At 40.3% G+C, this 17,974-nt stretch overlaps 1 protein-coding gene across 2 annotated transcripts in view; it reads left to right on the top strand.

Moving 5' to 3' along the window:
• Positions 1–17,974, top strand: part of LANCL2 (LanC like glutathione S-transferase 2) — a 33,261-nt gene that overhangs the window by 1,961 nt on the left and 13,326 nt on the right. For both annotated transcript variants that reach the window (XM_086845342.1, XM_023919864.2), the window contains exons 2-5: positions 9,180–9,297; positions 13,555–13,762; positions 15,976–16,123; positions 16,745–16,891. In XM_086845342.1, coding sequence (XP_086701468.1) covers positions 9,180–9,297; positions 13,555–13,762; positions 15,976–16,123; positions 16,745–16,891 — 621 coding nt within the window. The remainder of the gene's footprint in view (positions 1–9,179; positions 9,298–13,554; positions 13,763–15,975; positions 16,124–16,744; positions 16,892–17,974) is intronic.

The following is a 17,974-nucleotide window of genomic DNA, read 5'->3' as shown; positions in this document are numbered from 1 at the left end:
CTGAGGTTTATAAAGTTGTACATGGCTAAGCAGAGTGCACAAAAGATAATATTTTGGGTCTTCAGTGTCTTAGCTGCTGCAGTTAATTGCAGCTGTCAAAAGCAGAGCACTTGAGAAGGTTTAAAAAGAGTAGGTTCAAAAGTGAAATCTGCTTTGTTTTGTACACAACTCCCTGGTAGTATGCTGAGTGTTGGTAAAATTATTATTTTTTCCTTGTGGAAGAGAGCTGTTATTTCTCTGGTTTTTTTTGTATCTGGCTTAGTCTATAAAAATCATCCAAGTATGTTGAGTTCAAGTATAAAGGCAGAGAGGAGATGGCAGAACCACTGTAAGCTATATATTATTGTTAAATTGGTTAAAAATATAACAAGTCCTTTATAGGCCAGTCATCTTTCTTGTGTACCTGCTTTAAATCCCACACTTCATGTCCATTTTTTAAAAGAGAAAATACTCCCTCATTTACTACTGATCTAGATGGACTAACGCTTTCTCAAGTGAGATAAGAAGAATGGTGAAGTATCAAAAGAAGACGGACATCCTTAAAAATGAGGTTTTAGAGTATGCTAGCTCTATTGCAAAATAGTTCACCTCTTAATTTACTTCAGCTTTGATTCTTGAATGAATCTAAATTGAGATACATTGTTCTGTGGCAGAACTGAGATGAGTTAGTCAAGAATTTCTAGCCCTGTGTTCACATTAGGAATGCCTGTTATGCTCTCCTATGCATGAGAATGGTGTTTTACAATGAGTGAAAATGTTTTTTCTTAGCATCATTTGTGGATGACATTCCTTGTTAAGGAGTGGCTATTTTGCAGGTGTGTTCAGAAAATATGTTAGAGGACCTGTGTAGTTGTGGTTTTGATAAAAGGTGGTGTCTGGGCTTTGTTCAGAATGAAGCACCTCTGGAAAACAAATCTTCTGTACTGTCTTAAAACCATGTAACTACAGCAGTTCTGTGCATTTCGAAGGAGAAGGCAGAAGCAAGTGTGCATTTTCTTGTAAAATTTCATCAGTAAAATCTCAGGATTTTACGTATTTCTGGGCTAGAATATAGCTGCGAGTATGTGTATTTATATCCTTTGAAGTATTTGCATGATGTCACTCCTAGTACTATGCTTTTGTGAGATTTCATGATGGGTACTCTTGGGGTGCTTTTGCTTTTGTTGTTTGTGATTTTCAGTTTATGTTTTAGTGGTTTATTTTTGCGTTTAATGGCTCCCATTCCATCAGAGAAATGTCTTTGCTTGCCTGAAGTCCCAGTGAAGGCAGAAGGACTTTACACAGGGTATGAACTCTGTTCTGTAAATTTCTGTATACAAGCACACAGGTTTCCTAAAAATGAGAGCATCTTTCAGGAGGCCTCAGTGCACTGCATAATTCCTTCCTCCCATCTGCTGCTGAGTGGAGCAAGGAGTGTTGAGTGACTCACGTAAATGACAGCCTGAGGTGTGCGGGGCTCTGCTGTTGTCATGGAAGGCAATGCATTATTAATCCATTTGATTTCTTAGTCTGTCATGGCTGGCATCTAAAATTCACCTGGTTGATAAAAGGACAAGAAGCTCTTCAAGGCATTGTCTGAAACGTGAGACAATTGGGATAAAATTCTGCATATGGAAATGTGTACGGGTAAAAATATTGCTCAGAAATCTTAAAGGTATGGGAGTAGGAGAAACAGAATTTGAGGTTGCTGATTTGCTTTCTTATAAATAGTCACAGTAAACACTGCAGCTATCTGTGTGGGCCCTGCTCATGCAGTTGAAATGCACTGTTTCCATGACTAGATTTCTTCACCATTAAAGTATCATGAACTTAAATTGCTTCTGTAACTTGTCTGAGAAAGCCAAGGTAATAATTCACCAGACAACATTAATTCTAGATGAATAAGAAACATAATTTTAAATGTAAACTTTTGTTTAATAAGTGATAAATCTTTCAATTAAATGTATATCCTGTAACCTTTTTCCTTTTCATGTGGGCCCCACGGAGATACTTTAGCCTAAAAGGTTACCTACAGATACTATCTCAAAGTGGCCTGTCCAAAAATTTTCAAAATGGAAATGTACCTGATCAGGGGAGGCAGAGAAATGAATAGACTCGTAACAAAGAACACTCCCTAGTTCTTAGTTCCCTAGTATGGTAGAAGAGAGTTAGAAAGCTCTGAAGGATTTCCTGGGAAGGAAAAGGGTGAGGAGACCTTGCTGCTGAGGGGTGGTGATGGCTTGTTCGAGGACCTACTGCCCACTGTCCTTGGAGCCACCACAGCCTGGTGCCTACATTTATAATAGTCAGGTGTGATTTGGGATTCTCCTTCACACTGACTACAGGCCAGTGACATGGGAAAAAAAGTCAGCCTGATATTATCTGCTCAGCCAGGGGAAGGTGGAAGCCTAGACAATGATTTGGATTTTGTGGTTGTGCCAAAAAGAGAAGCATCCTTGTCATCGAGAAATTAACACAATCCCAGCCCTCACTTTAAGATTATTTGAATTTGTTGTGGAGTCACAAGACAGAAGCAAAATTAGATTCAACCTCCATGGATTGGTCACTAGAATGCCCAAACTTTAACTTCTTTTATAGGCAAATTCTTTCTTTATAAGTTTTTTTTCTGACTTACGGTGCTTTGAGAATATTAGAAAAAAGTGGTATGTTCTGAAAAGTGTATGCAGTACCTTATTAGGCTTTGCAGGGGACTCCTTACAGGGAACCTGTTTCAAAGATAATGGTGCTCATTGGCAAATATGTATTAATGGTGATATAGAATATTTACTTAGATTTATAATTTGGGTGATTTAGTAGTGTTTCCTAATGTTTTCTCAGTTTTCTAATGCTTTCTCAGTCTCCTGTTACTCTGGTAATTCCTCTATGTGGCTTTCAATCTTCCTTCTCTGTAAAATATCTGTGTGTATATATATGTTTATACATACATATGTGTATGTATGTATATATGTTTTATGGGTTTTTGTCATAGCCTCACTTGTCTTTTCCCTTTGTTTTTTGGTTTTATGGGTGTTTTTGTTTGGTTTTGGATTTTTTTTTCTTTAGTTTTGTTTTTTAAAAATTTTCAGGGCATTTTACTGGTCTCACTGGCAGCAAGTTCTCTGTGTTCTGGGACTGACTCAGCAGCAACTTATACTAGTGGGATTTATACAAGTTATTACACTGGAGGCAAAATTCAATCTCCAAAGCCAGTAAATAATTCTTCCCACTTTTTCCCTGGGAAGAGATGTGGGATGATGTAGCTGCATTTCTTGAGCTTGTTACTTTTTTAATAATTTCTTGGCATCCCAACTTGGGCATATGCTATTTTCATAGGGGACTCTGAAACAAAAAAGGTGTGTGTGGGAACTGACAGTGGTCAAATAAGAGATTTTTAAGCTTCAGGCATTAGCTTGAGCCTGTGTGAAACCAAGTCACATAACTTTCTTAGACTGACCTGGGAAGTGTGGCCTGGGAAATCATAAGGAGGAATCCACACAGTCCTTGGAAAGGAAAACAACCTTTGCAGGTGTTGTTTGCATCCTTGTTGTTTACTTACAAGAAACAGTCAAGGGGTGGTGTTCCAGTTGTTCAGTGATGGTGCTGTGTTAATGACCAATGAGAGTTTCACCTCTCAGACCCTTCTGTGAAAGATTTTAATAAAATAAAACTTGCTCTCTTGTACAACCCAGCTAGAGAGTCTGTGTCGTGCTTCACTGTTCCTAATATAGTGCGGCAGGTTTGCAGTATTCTCTGTGATTCTTCAGAAGGAAAATTTGCTTTGCTTTTTGAGGGTCTTGGTCAAAACTGAGCCTGAAAAACAGTTTTTTGTACTTTATTGTCTCTCACTAACTCCTGCCAGTTGTACACAGCCCAAAAGGAAGAACTGTTGCTTCTTTCCTACAGCACAGATCAGCACTGAACATCGCTTAGGGCTTTTCTGATGCTTTTGTAGTGAAAGCTTCTCCTGCCATTCAGGAGGTGACCATAGAGTTAAGCCTGTTTGGTTTTAGTCAACCAGTTCTGAATGAAAATACTTTGTAAAATGAAACCCCCAAATTCTGATTAAATTGTCTCACATCCATCCACTCTTCATCAGCTTCCAGTTTTATCTCGCAAACCTGCATGTTAATGAGTTGTTACTCCAGCTAGTTGTGTGGGCAAGTGCAATAGCACATACTTGCTTCCTGGTGAAAATAAATTTTATTTGGGTCTAGCTGCACTGATCTGCTGTCAAGCTCAATATGTGGGATATATCTGCTCCCTGTGCATTGAGGTAATTTAGACAGAACTGGTAGAGGTTTTATCTTTTTTTGCAACTTGAGGACCACCTAAAAATGTCACAGCTGGGCCAGAGACTTCTGTGTAGTGAGTGACATTAAATCATACTTACAGCAGACTTCTATTTACTCAGCTTTCAAGAAGTAGCATGCTGGTGTTAGGCTACCTGGAGGACCAGCGATTTTCAGTATTGCTCTTTTGCTTTATCAGTCTCCATTTGTCAAAACACAGGATATCTGTTAATCATGTTTATTTTTGTTGCCAATAATCTGGAGCTTTTTGATGATTCTTTGTGATGATCTAGATCTTTAAGCTTTGGGTGTTTGCTGTTTTATATACAATGAGACATATAACTTTTTTCACACACAGATGCATTAGAGACACAGTCTTCTTATTTCTCACATGCTTTAAGTAGTTCTTTCTATTACTTGAATGTTTGCCTTTTAATGATGTTTTTCGTGTCCTTATATCCTCTGAGACAGGGTAATGACTGTGTTTAAAGCCTATTGCTAAGCTGGCATTTGTAGCAGTGTAAGAATTTGCCTACAGCTATTGATTTTTCTGTCTCTTAGTCCCTTCCCCCTCTTTTTTTCTTTTTACTTTTATTTTTTTACTTTATTTTTTTTTACTTTTTCCCCCCCCATTATCGCATGTATGGCACTAAGTGACAGATCACTGAAAAACAGCGCAATGTGTTCTACAGGCAGCAATGTTTCAAAGTGTTTATTAGGCATGTGGTTTTGCAGAACTGACAGTTGTTTCTGGAGGACCTGTCTGAGAAGTATCAGAGAACTGTTTCAGTGTTTCAGAGGCTGGGTGATGAGCTTCAACAGTACCTGGTACTTTCAGAGAAGAAAGCGCTGCTCTTGGAGCTGTAAGAGTCTTTTGACTTGGGTGAAAATAAAGTAGAACTTGTTCTTCTGTACGAAAAGGCTGGTCAGCTCCTAGCAGACCTTGCTAGGTTCTGCATATGGGATCCTACTGCCATCCCTTCTGGTCTGCTTTTGCAGGAACTTGTGGAGGTGAGCATGAGAGCTCATCCTGCTTCAGTAGACCCATGCTCTAATGCATGGGTGTGAAACCTGGCTCCCTTACAGTCAGTGGCAACGTTCCCAATGACTTCAGTACAGCCAGGATTCTTCACTTCAGCTGAGCTGTGAGTTTTCCCTTACTACATTCTTCCTTGCCAATATCTGTCGTGCCCTTTCTGCGATCTTCTATGGTTTTTGAGTGAGTTCTTGCTGCAGTACCAATCTGATCTGTACTTTCTTCTCTTTGAAATGCACTTTGGCTGAAAGACAACACAGCACCATGTTATGTGTCCTGTTCTACACATCACCAGCAACAAAGTGAGGTGAGATAAAATTCTATTGGTAGGTTGCACAAGTGTGTTTAGGTCATCTTCTTTCTGCTTCTGCAGAATCAGTTGCTTACTTCTGCAGTCTGGTTTTGCACATAGCATCAGTCCCCCAAAAACTGATGAATTAAAATAGGGTTAAAAGTAAGACAGTTGTTTTGGGAGCTGGTGGTGGCAAGAAAGATCGGTACATTGACAACTTGTGAGGAAGCTGTGAGCTCAGGTCTCCATTGCCCTGCTGTGACTCTGCACAAGTTCTTAGCATAGATGTCATGAGCAAGTAAATGCCAAGAGGTGTTTTTAAACAACACATGGCTATCTGAATGTCTTTGACAGATACAAATGAGATTACTCATCCAATGTCTGTCAAACAAGAGTGTTACTTTTAATGACAAAAGGAATGCCATGAAGGCTCAGGGTTGCATTGTTAGACTTAGCACTGTGATATTTGGTTCAAATGCGTATGCAAGACTTTAAAGTTACAGACTTCTCCTACCTAGCAGAAATCATGATATACAATACATACATAGCAGCTGCTTATTGCCTCATCTGCTCTTGATTCTGGTTTGTTTTAGCGCCATGGCTGTAAAGTTGGATATGTCTGCAATGGTCAGTAAGAATCGGTATGTTATTGTAATGTTGACTACAAGTGAAGTGTTTGGGGTTTTTAGGAGACTTTTATTTGCATCATGATGTATTTTTTATAATAACAGAATCACAGAATATTCCGTGTTGGAATGGACCTATAGCAACCATTGAGTCCAACTCTTAAGTGAATAGAACATTTGGGGATCAAACCCATGACCTTGCTGCTATTAGCACTGTGCTCTAATGTGGGTGTGTAGTTCTAGTGCTGAATTTACAGAAGATGAGTTAAATTCTCTTTAGAAACCTCACAAATGAAAGAAAGCAGATAGTGGAAACATATTGCTAACAAGGACAACATAATTTAGACTTCCTGTGATTAGTGCCAAAGGTAAGTGATGTTGCATAAGTACTTACGTTCTCTACATTTTTGTTGGCTTTGGAAGACTTTGTTTTGGGATGTAGCTTTTCCTGCTGTCTCACTGCAATGGAAAAAGTTATATGGTTCAAATAAATAACAAACTCATTAATTTCCAAACCAAGATATTTAATTTTTTTCTTCATTATTTTTGTGCTGATAATGAGCCTTTTTAGTTACCATAACCAATATAGCACAAGGCTCTTTTTGGTGTAATGAGGAATGAGCTCTCTTTTTTTGTGTTTTGACAATATAAAACTTCAGCAATGTTTGGGATGATAGTGGTTATTCTTTCTGCAGCAGCAGAGGAGTAATATAGCAGTTGAATTCCTGTAGAGAGCCTTTTCTAGTTACTCTTCAGCTCCTGCTATCACCCAGTCTTTTGTGAACCAGAAGTAAATATGCTACTGGATATCAGAGATCAGGCTTCCTGGTTTTTGTTTGTCCCTACAGGAATAACAAGTCACCTGCAGAAAAGACTGAATGCCAGCTGGAAACATCCTCGTGAGATGAATGTGCTTCTGATGAAAATCATTCTATGCTCCACACAAGTGTGTGTGTTAGGCTCAGTTTTAATGCTGCCCAAAGATTCCTTGAAGGAAGTTTTTAGATCTTCTAAAGCCACCTTTCAACATTAATTTCTTCATGTTATTAATTTATTCTAGTGCATGTAAGCATCTGTTAGAAGCTTATAGAGAAATCTTATAAAAGGATCAGTGACAGTACTAGGTTGTGAAAGCTTCAGAGCAACCAGAAAAAAAGAGAGGCAGTGGTAGAGGAGTAGATAGCTAGAGAAAACTTTGTTGCCACTTACGACCTATTCACCCTGACATAAGCTTGGGAGTAGCTTTGTTCGGGCTTACAGGTAATTATAAAAATATTCATTAAAATATCCTTTAATCTGTGATTTTTCAAGCACCGAACCAAGACAAGTAAGTTACAATTCGTGTTCTAGACAGAAGGATTACCAACCTGAGCTAAATTATTTGTATGGGACTGAGCTTTCAATGCAGAACCCAGGCATCCTGATGTCCTAGTAGTCCCCTCCTACCACTAAGTAATTTAATCTGAGGTTTGATATAAAATATCCTGATTTGGTAACAGCAGGTGTATTGTCAGAACAAAAAGATAACCAGCATGCTTGTGATATGCAGTAGGTAAATAAATGGGAAGTCTGAAGCCTTAGTTCACTCTTGTCAGATAAGCTGAGCTCTATGCCTGGATGCATCCACGTGAATATCCTCATGCTGTTACACCATATGCCTTAGCATTGGCATAGCTGTCTTTTGAAGAAGAGAAGCCCTGCCCTTGGGGAAGGTTTTCCTTTGTGTTGAGACCTCATTGAACTAGTCAAAAAAGGGATGGTGGTGGGGTGGTAGTTGGGATGTGCACAATACAGTTCCCTAACAGAAAGGTGCTTAGTACCATATTAAAGTACTAATGAAGAGTAACAGGCTTCAGATGCCTACTGTGTTTGGTTGCTATTTCTAGAGATATTGGAGAAGGTTAAGGTGTCTCTAGCTTGTTCCTAGAATGATACGTGTTCAATGTATAATGGCACAGTTTTCCTTTTCCCTTCCTATCCTACCATTTATATCCTTAAATGGATTTGAACTATTGACCCTGGAGATTTCTGGTGTCTCAGCAGCCTTGTGCAATTCTTCTAATCTTTCTGATTTCTGAATCTGTTGGATGGATGTTTGAAATCACTGATGTTTATTTGAAATTCCACTCTGAATTTTGTACTGTGAAGACTGTATCTTGAGTAATCAGTTGCATGCTGGCATCCAGGACCTGTAATTTATCCAAACCCCACACTTTCGGGATGTGCTGCAGTCAGGCAAGAACTTACCTTACTGCTGTGCTAATTTCCATGTTCCTTAGGCTTTAAGGGGTAATCAGTAATATATCTTCCCTAAAAGTATGCATAATGAGAGAGAAATGTTGGCAAGAGTAAAGTATCCCCTGTTATATTTCATGCATTTCATCTATATAAATGTTTTTTGTCAAAAGTAAAAGCAAGCAGTGTGTAAAATCGAAGGCTTGTTTCTCTGCCTTCATGCTTGAGCTGAAGATGCTGAGCTGGAGATACTCATCTTCTTTGACTTGATTGTCTTGAGTATGAACATTTGTCTTCCTTGGGCTGTTTCCTGCTCTGTAGTGCTACGGAGGGTGTGCAGGGACCTTGCGATGAGAGCAAGCATATATAACATGGGGCTTGTGCTGTTTGTCCATAACATGGTCTTGGTACTAGGACCCTGATTAGAATTACATACTGTCACAGTGTCTATGGCTGCTCTTTGTGTGACTTCAAAGAATGCACAGGTAATTTTTGTCTAATGTAGATACTTGTAATTTACCCTAAAATGTAGTCAGAATACATTTACATGAGACACACTTAAGATGAACCACTTTGATACTGCTGATTGCTGTGTGTGTTATTTATTTCCTAATTATTTTTTGTTTGGGTTTGGCTTTCTTCCCAAACAAGGAAGTGGAGCAGGCACTTTGGATTCTTTAATTTGTTTCTTTTCTGGTTCATTCCCTGTCTCCTGCTTTCAGGTCAATGCTCGGTTCTTAAAACGGATCCAGGCAAAAATCAAAGACCTTCTGCAACAAATGGAGGAAGGGCTGAAGACGGCAGATCCACATGACTGCTCTGCCTATACTGGCTGGACTGGTGAGAAAGCTAGAATTTGAATGAATTGTATTTGTTAAATTATGTAATTGGATTTATTCACAGGAGATTCTGATATTCTCATGGGAGTGGCAGAAATACTCTGTTACATTTTTGTGAGTTGTTTTTTCTTTTAACCCTGGAGTCTTGATCACTACTGTCTGTAACTTGCATTGACTTCAGCAGACAAAGATACAGAATGATAATTGGCTTTTCTATATGGAGATCTTTTTTTTGCAAAAGGAGTAGATTTCCTAAGGCTGCTCTTTTATCTTACCTCTTGCTTCTTTAAGTTTGCTTTTAAAAATGAGTTATTTTTCACCTTTTTCTATTCAACAGGCTACTAGTTAGCAGTTCTCTAATGGTAGCAGAATCTTCTAATCACGGAGTAGAGGAGGAGATGTGTAGAGGTGTGGTTGCAAGACTAGGAAGATCATGAAGAAAATTAGGCATGTGCAGGTGATGGTTATTGCTAAGGCCCATTTTTGATTTAGCATTGCATCACTGATGTAAATGAGACCTTCTAATTTGTGTAATTTAACTCCACCTGGCAACTAAATATCACACAGGTGAGCACTCACACCTTGCCCTTCCTACATCCCCTCTGTCATAGTTGCATAGACAGGGGATTTGAAAAAAAAAAAGATAAAACCCATGGGCTGAGATAAGAACAGTTTAATAATTGAAATAAAGTAAAATAAAATAATAATAATAGTAATGGAACCAACAATAATAATTACAATTGTAATGGAAAGGGGAGAGGGATAAAATACAAGATAAGTGAGTGATGCAGAATGGCTTTTCTCACCACCTGCTCACCAAAGTCCAGCCCATGCCTGAGCAGTGATTGGTGGCTTCCAGCCAGCTCCTCCCAGTTTATGTACCCAGCATGATGTCCTGTGGTAGGGGATATCCCTTTGGCCAGTTCCTGTCAGTTGTCCTGGCCATGGTCCCTCCCAGCATCTTGTGCACCTGCTCCCTGGCAGAGCATGGGAAACTGGAAAGTCCTTGTCTTAGGGTAAGCACTGCTCAGCAACAACTAAAACATCAATGTGCTCTCAGTGTTATTCTCACACTAAATTCAAACCACAGCACTGTAGCTACAGAGAAGAAAATTAACTATATCCTGGCTGAAACCAGGACACTGATCCTTTAGGCAGAGCCTACAGTTTTCATGTCTGATGTGGTCACTATGCTTCAAGTTGCCAGGACATGTCCATCTAGGCCTGCTGGATAGAATTCTGCTCCTGCTCTTCTAGCTCAAGCTTCAGGCATACTTAAACTTTTAGCACCACATGTTTAAAATGTGCCCTGAGGAGATGTACTCTTTATCTCTATGTCTTGGGGGAGGAGTAGCATGGAAAAGCTCTCCAGCCTTCATCCATCCTTAGGCCAAAATCTGGCAATTAAAGGGTAAAATTTCTTTGCTTTCTTCTTGATGTTTCGGTACAGATGGTCCTGTGGGTGGATGGGTGGGGAACTTTTAGACAGCTCAGGCTTAAAAGATAGACGTGTTTCAGGGTCTGAAAGTGACTGGCTGCTGGGTGCGTGCAGATCTCCAGTGGTGGGCTTTCTCATGCTGGCAGTACAGAATGGCTCCCGGGGAGCTGTGTTCTGACACAGTGACTGACAACTGAAATTATGGCTGATAAACCAGAGCATGCTGAAAATGAGTCATAAGGTAAAAGTAACACAGCCGTCATTAGCTGAAACAGGAATATAGATGAACAAGTGACGTTGTCTAATGAGTGTGGGATTTTTCCATCCTGTAGAAGGATTGCCATCTACATCTATTCCAAGCTGTTAACTTCTTTTAAGGCTCCTGTGGATATGGTTCTGAATAAAAGTATTTAAATGATCAGGCTTTTAAAATACTTAATGCAGATACTTTTTCCCCAAACCTGCTCTTTGCTGGATTTTGTTAGTGTTCAAATCAGAAGGTAAAAGTAGTGCTGCAAACAACTGCTCTGCTTTTTATGTACCAAGTCTAGACAAATCCTGTTGGCAGTGCGGTCTTGAGCACTGGCTTGCATTTTGTGAGACATCTTTAAAATCTTGGAAGACCTACTGTTGGCATGTAGCAATCATAGGACACATGTAAGAGTCCATCTTACACAAGTACTATTTTACATGCCAGACCTCTTGGAGGAGCCATTTTAAGGGTGGAAGGATTAGATGAACTGGACTTCGTGGCTACATTTCTAAACACCCTTTGATCAAGCCAAGATATTTACGCATTTGTTGCAGCATAAAAAAGGGTTACACAAATCCCTGTAAACAGCTCACAAGTTCCCAGATATTGAACTGGGCTACCCAAGCTTTGCAGCCTTCTGCTTAGATTTACCTAGAAAGGCTTGCTCAGAGCCTGCCCAGGGAAAATTTGAGAATGTACCTCTCTTGTGGTGCTGCTGTTCTTGTATTACTGAGGTAGCCTCTCTGTGAGCTAAGTGGGCCTTGTGTGTACTTGGCTTTGGATGAGGCTTGGGAGAGTGCTCTCTCCATTCAGAAATGGGTTTGAGTTACAGTGTTGTCTGGAGATACGTGATTTACTTCTGAATGTGTATGCTTGCAGTTGGCCAATAGACATCCACTTAGATGGATTTGTTTTGCTTCCTTCAGCCTACATTGTTGTTATTTCTAAGGTTTTGGTTTATTTTAATGGAAACCTATGTAATGAGTTTAGTGGAGTGAAGCTTGATAGTACCTCCTGGCATTCTCCAAGCCCTGGTTTGACTTCTGGCTTTTACAAACCAGCTTTGCTTGTACAAGCTTGTAATCTTGTTGTGAAATACTTTTAGGGGCTGTGAAAAACTTAGCAACTTGAATCCCGAAACTCATCAAAAGATTCTTTTACAAATCAAGTAGGAAGTCACTTCTTGCATATAATAGATGAGTATTGTATAGTTAGTTTACTCAGTCACATGTGTGCTTGTTAGCTCAAATTTTTGAATCTTCAGTGATTTCTTTGTGTAGTGGGTTGATGCTGGCTGAATGCAGAGTACCTACAAAGCCTGTCTCTCACAGGAAAGAGAATAAAAGAGAAGCAAAGGCTTCATGTGTTGAGATAAAGATCAGGAGAGATTACTCACTGAATACCATACCATGGCCAAAGCAGGCTAGGATTAAAGATATTAATTGAATTTATTGCTAGTAAAATCAGAGCAGGATAATGACAAGTAAAATAATGCCTTCAAAACACCTTCCTCCCACCTCTCCCTTTTTCCCAGCTCTGTATCCTCCCCCAGCAGCACAGAGAGACAGGGAATGGTTGTTATGGTCAGTTCATCACCCATGTTTTCATCTGCTGCTCAGGGGGAAGAGTCATTCCCCTGGTCCCCTACAGGGTCCCTCCTGCAGGAGACAGTTCTCCATGAACTTCTCCAGTGTGAGTCCATCTCACAAGCAACAGCTGTCTGCAAACTGCTGCAGCATGGGTCACTCCTCCATGGGGTGCAATGCTTCAACAACAAGCTGCTCCAGCATAGGGTGCTGGGTGCGCTCTCCTCAGGGATTATAGCCTCCTTCCAATAGGTCACAGCCTCCTCTTAGGTGTGCTCCATGAGTCTTCTCCGTGGGCTGCAGGTGGATCTCTGTGGATCTCTGTGGTTCTCTATGGGCTGCAGAGGAATCTCGGCTCCAGTGCCTGAAGCTCCTCCTCCCTCTCCTTCTTCATTGACCTTGATGTCTGCAGAGTTGTTCCTCTCACATGTTCTCACTCTGCTCTTCTCTGGCTGCAATTACAACTGCAAAATAACTTTTTTAACTCTTCTTCCTAAACCTGTTATCACAGAGGCATTACAACTATTTCTGATTGACCCAGCCTTGACCAGTGGCATATCAGCCTTTGGAGCCACCAGGGATTGGCTCTACCAGACACGGAGAAACCTTCCAGCAGCTTCTTACAGAAGCCACCCCTGTAGCCCCCTGCTACCAAAGCTTGGCTATGCAAACCCAGTACAGTTTGCTGAGGGTTGAGGCCTGTGTCATGAGTTTTCTCCATTTTTTTTTTGTAAATTGAGATGCTACTATTGGCTTTAGTCTGATAATTTTTATTTTTGCCACAATCCAATTGAAATGTCATCCAAATAGTGGCCCAGTGACTTCACACTGCATAAGCTAGGACCCTTGACTGACATGTTTTTATTGCCAAAATACCTGCTCACATTTGAGTTACTGGTTCAGAGGCACCAAAGAGGGGAATATGATACACTTAGAAAGAAATGTAAGTGAAACTCTCTCTTTTTCATGTGTTTATTTCAGGTATTGCCCTCTTATATCTGCAACTGTACCGTGTCACGAAAAACCAGAGCCATTTGCAGCGATCTCTTGATTATGTGAAGAGAATCCTTCGCAATCTGAATGGCAGAAGAGTTACTTTCCTCTGTGGTGATGCTGGGCCATTAGCAGTGGGTGCAGTGGTTTACCACAAACTGAAAAATGACAGTGAATCTAAAGAATGTGTTGCCAAGTAAGTGGCTGATGGTGGGAAATGTCATGCCCTTCATTTGCAGAAAGCATTGGTTCAGTAACTTTTGCAAGTAGAATTTTAGAGGACAGGATTAAAGAATGGGCACTTTCTCCCATTACAAGTTTTCAGTACAAGAATACAAAATAGGCTTTATCTTTATTAAAGCTGGCTTGCACTTGATTCATTTTTAGTGTGTTATCTTGAGTCCTCTATCGCTGTTAGGACAGGATGTCCTGGGCGTATCTGTAGTGCACACACGTTCTGATTTTGTCACATTTGAAGTGACATTTAACAAAAGCCACAAGCTTGTCATTGGCAATATGTAGTGCTTGTGCAGCATGTGATACTTTCTGTAAAGAGTGGCTCTTAATTGCAGATTCATTACAAAACGTGTGCGCTGCAGGATCTGGAAGCAGCCAGACAGAAACACGGTGTATGGGATTGATATGTAACAAAAATTTAATATAACAAAGAGGAAGCGTTTGCAGGAGCAAATTTGTAAAGGCAAGGGATTTAATTAGGTCAAAGGCATATGATGGGTGACCTGAAAAAAATGTAGCCATTTTTAAAGTAATCTAAATGGAACAAATGTCTCAAGAAATCCCATTTAGATGGGCTTCATTAGAGAGCTGACTGTGCCTTTGCCGGTACAGTTTGCTATGCCAGCAAGGGCTGGAAGCCCTGGAACCCTGTGGGGTTTGCATTCAGCACCACAGTCTACCTGCTAGCTGTCCAGCAGCATACCTCAGGCTGGCAGAATTTGCAACGAGGCTTATGTCCTCATCTCCATTCTGGTTTACATTTGGAAATGTAATTGGTCTCTTTCTAGACTAGAACCCTAGTGTGATTAATCTCTGATGCTGTTCCTGAATGAGTATTTCGGTTTTGAAGAGAATGTTAGGTTTGGGGTTTTTTTCTTTTACAGCTGGCAGTAAACTTGGGCATGTTATTTTGAATGCAGCTCAGAAAGCTGTGTTTGCTGTAAGGCAAGAACCATGAGTATAGAAAAATGAGATTAGCAGTAAATCTTCTAGTGTTATCCCTCCTTGGAAAGTAATTTCTATGAAGAGTAATGGAAAGGAGTTTAGTTGGATGGTTTATTTTATAATGTTTTTGTTTACAAATATATACCTGACACCAGCTGAGTGGTACATTATAGATGTCAAAATAAAATCTGTGATTTTACTTTTTGCCTTGTTCAGTTGTATGAGTTCAACAATAAAACTTAATAGTGGACAATTTAGAAGAAAATAATTTAATTCTAAATCCAAAGCATAGTTCTGAGAAAGGAGATATAAAACTGTTTTTTCTGAGTAGCTTTTCCCTAGTATTAAGCAGGGACAGCATAAACACATGATTGAGGTCAATGGTTTTGCTATGGCATGATATTAATGCTAATATTTCTTCTGGGAAATAACAGCTGGGGGAATCTGGGAATTGAATTTGGTCTTAATCCAGATTGTTGTTGCCCCTCCCCCAATGTAAAAATGTTATCATCACCATGGTTTCATCTAATTATCAATTTAATCAAAAAAGATAAGAAGAGACAGGGAGGGAGTGGCCAGAAAACATATCTCTGATCCCCACCTCCTTGCTAATATAGTCTGGTAGAGTATTAGCAGAGAGTCATTGTGGAGAAAATGAAGGCCAGCATTTCTTGTTTCTTGTTTTTTCATTGCTAAAGGCAAGAAAAACACTTGTGCATTGTAGCAGTGTCCTTTTCAAAACTGAGGTGATAAATGTTTGAGACAATGTGTTTTCTTAGGAGAGGGAATGACAAATGGCAATACTGGGGGTTTTTGTGTGGTTTTTTTCCCCTCCTAAACACGTACAATTAAGTGTTCCTCACTTTGGTGAAATTCCCAGAGGCTCCAGGAGGTTTCTGTCTTTGCTGAAGTAGCTCTCTGGGCTTCTTCATCTCCTGCCCTGCATCTGTTTCTGTCTGCACAAAATCCTGACAGTTGTGCTGATACTGACCTGGCTCCAGCTCAGAGTTTCCCATCTCCGAGATGGCAGGCATGCAGAGCTCCTCTCCTGCCTGTAAACCTGGCAGCCAGCTGGACTGGGCTGATTGAAGGGGAGTGGTGGGGCTTCACCGTTTGTTCTGCTTCTGGTTGGATCAATGGTTTGTACAATGCACAATCCAGTCTGCACTGTACAAGCCATCTTCCACAGAAGATACTCCTTCTCCCCAATATCCTTGTCTGATGCAGGTTGTTGCAACTCCAAAGGACTGTCGTCAGCACGGATTCTGAACTTCCAGATGAGCTGCTCTATGGCAGAGCAGGTTACCTGTATGCCTTGCTGTACCTGAATACTGAAATCGGTCCAGACACTGTCCCACAGTCTGTTATCAAAGAGGTAAGACATTTTTCTCTCTCCAGCATCACAGTATCAGTGAGGTTGAACTGGGATCATTCTCGTTCATATTTCAAGCAATTGAAGACAGGGATGCTGGAGAGAAGAGGGACCTAGAGTTGAGAACCCAGTCTCCTCTGTCTGTCCAATCTCTTCCCCACTTTCCCTGCTGCCCAGCTGGGGCTGGGACAGACCAGTGTGGGTGGATCTGTGTCCGGCCCAGAAATAGGTCAGTATGTAACTAGTTTTGGCCACTTGAGACATTGTTACAAAAAAACCCCAAAACCTTAAGTCGAAGTGTGGAAGTATCTTAAGTCAAAAGAAAGGGAATTCAATGTGGAGAACATGCATGACTGTTCTGCAGATACCGGAACCTGAGGAGGCAGGGGTGGAAAGAAGTAATTAGAAATATAGATAGATTAAATTTCTACTCTTAAAATAGAAATGATTTCATCATTAAGGAAAATACCTTTTCTCCCTCAACACTCAAATCCAAATTAATTGAATATTGTTTCCTATCACTGTATTGTGGCTTACTGTTTCTTGTGGATCTAGTCATGCAGAAGAAAACCCTCTGAATCAAAGTAAGCAACACAGGTGATCAGGGTGTGTTCTTTTTCTTAGGTAATAGATGCTATTATTGAGTCGGGGAAAAACTTTTCAAAAGAGGAGCGGAAAACAGACCGTTGTCCTCTGTTGTACCAGTGGCACAGGAAGCAGTATGTTGGAGCAGCCCATGGAGTGGCTGGGATCTATTACGTGCTCATGCAGGTAAGAGCATCTTCCGCTGGCTGGGGTGAAGTAGCAGTGATTTTTTTTGTTTTGCATCAGAGGATCTTATCTTCAGTTTTCATGCATGTGCAGTGTTGTGCTGGATCAGGGTCTCACAATTTGGAGTTAGACTGAAGCACAGAACTGTGCAGAGGTGCTTCGTAAGGCTTTGATAACAGAAAACTGTAACTACGATATTATCACATTAGAATGAAAAACTGTAACTAGGATATCATCACATTAGAATGAATTAACTCTTGAGTTGTGGTTCAGAGCACCAGCTTTTCAGGGTCCAGTTTCTTGTCCTCAGTGAAGACAGTGAAGTTCTTTCTCTTACCTTCATACTTACTTCTTCTGGTGCCTGCAGTTAGAACAGCTAAAAATTCACTTACTATCCATCACTCTTCAATTTTTTTTGCTATTTTTAAATGATTGCACTGCTGATGCCTCCCTTCCTCACTTCTCTAGTGATTTTTTTTTCCCCACTGTCTTGGTGCTTTTGGAAGACTATCATTAATCACACATTAGTCTTCAGTATGCTTTTATTATTTAGATGTTTTTCTTCTTCCTTAGCTCCCCTATTTCTCACACAAAAGTCTTATGTTCTTTAGTGTATTTATGACTCCTGCTTTCCTCTTTCTGTTTTCCTTAGTGAGATTCCTCCCTTCGGTAAACCTCCTCTTTCCCACACTTAGATCAATTTCCCCTGCCCTAAGATTTGCAATAGGATTATGGTGTTTTTCCAAACAGACTTACATATCTTACTTCTACAGCCTGGGGAAAGAGCCTTAAGATTCATTATAGAAGATTGCCATAGAGCTGCAAAACTTCATTGCACCTGTTTCTGGTTTTTGAAGGTGCCACTGCCAGTCTGTACATCTTTGTAAATATCAATTTCCTTCCCAGCTCATGCAGAATGAGTTTTCTTCAGGCAGATGGAAGGACTGTACATCCTTACAGTCTGCAGTTGCGTACCAATGTTCTCTGCAGAAGTGATTGAGCTGGTATTTGGTGCTCAGCCATTCCTTGCTTAGCCAAAATGCTGCATTTCGGATTACCTTACACCACTTCCACCAGCAGCTG

This window comes from Cyanistes caeruleus, chromosome 1 (genome assembly GCF_971803275.1).
Source record: "Cyanistes caeruleus chromosome 1, bCyaCae1.hap1.1, whole genome shotgun sequence".
Taxonomy (NCBI): domain Eukaryota; kingdom Metazoa; phylum Chordata; class Aves; order Passeriformes; family Paridae; genus Cyanistes; species Cyanistes caeruleus.
Note: the sequence above shows the minus strand (reverse complement) of the source record. Positions and strands in the feature narration are given on the sequence as shown.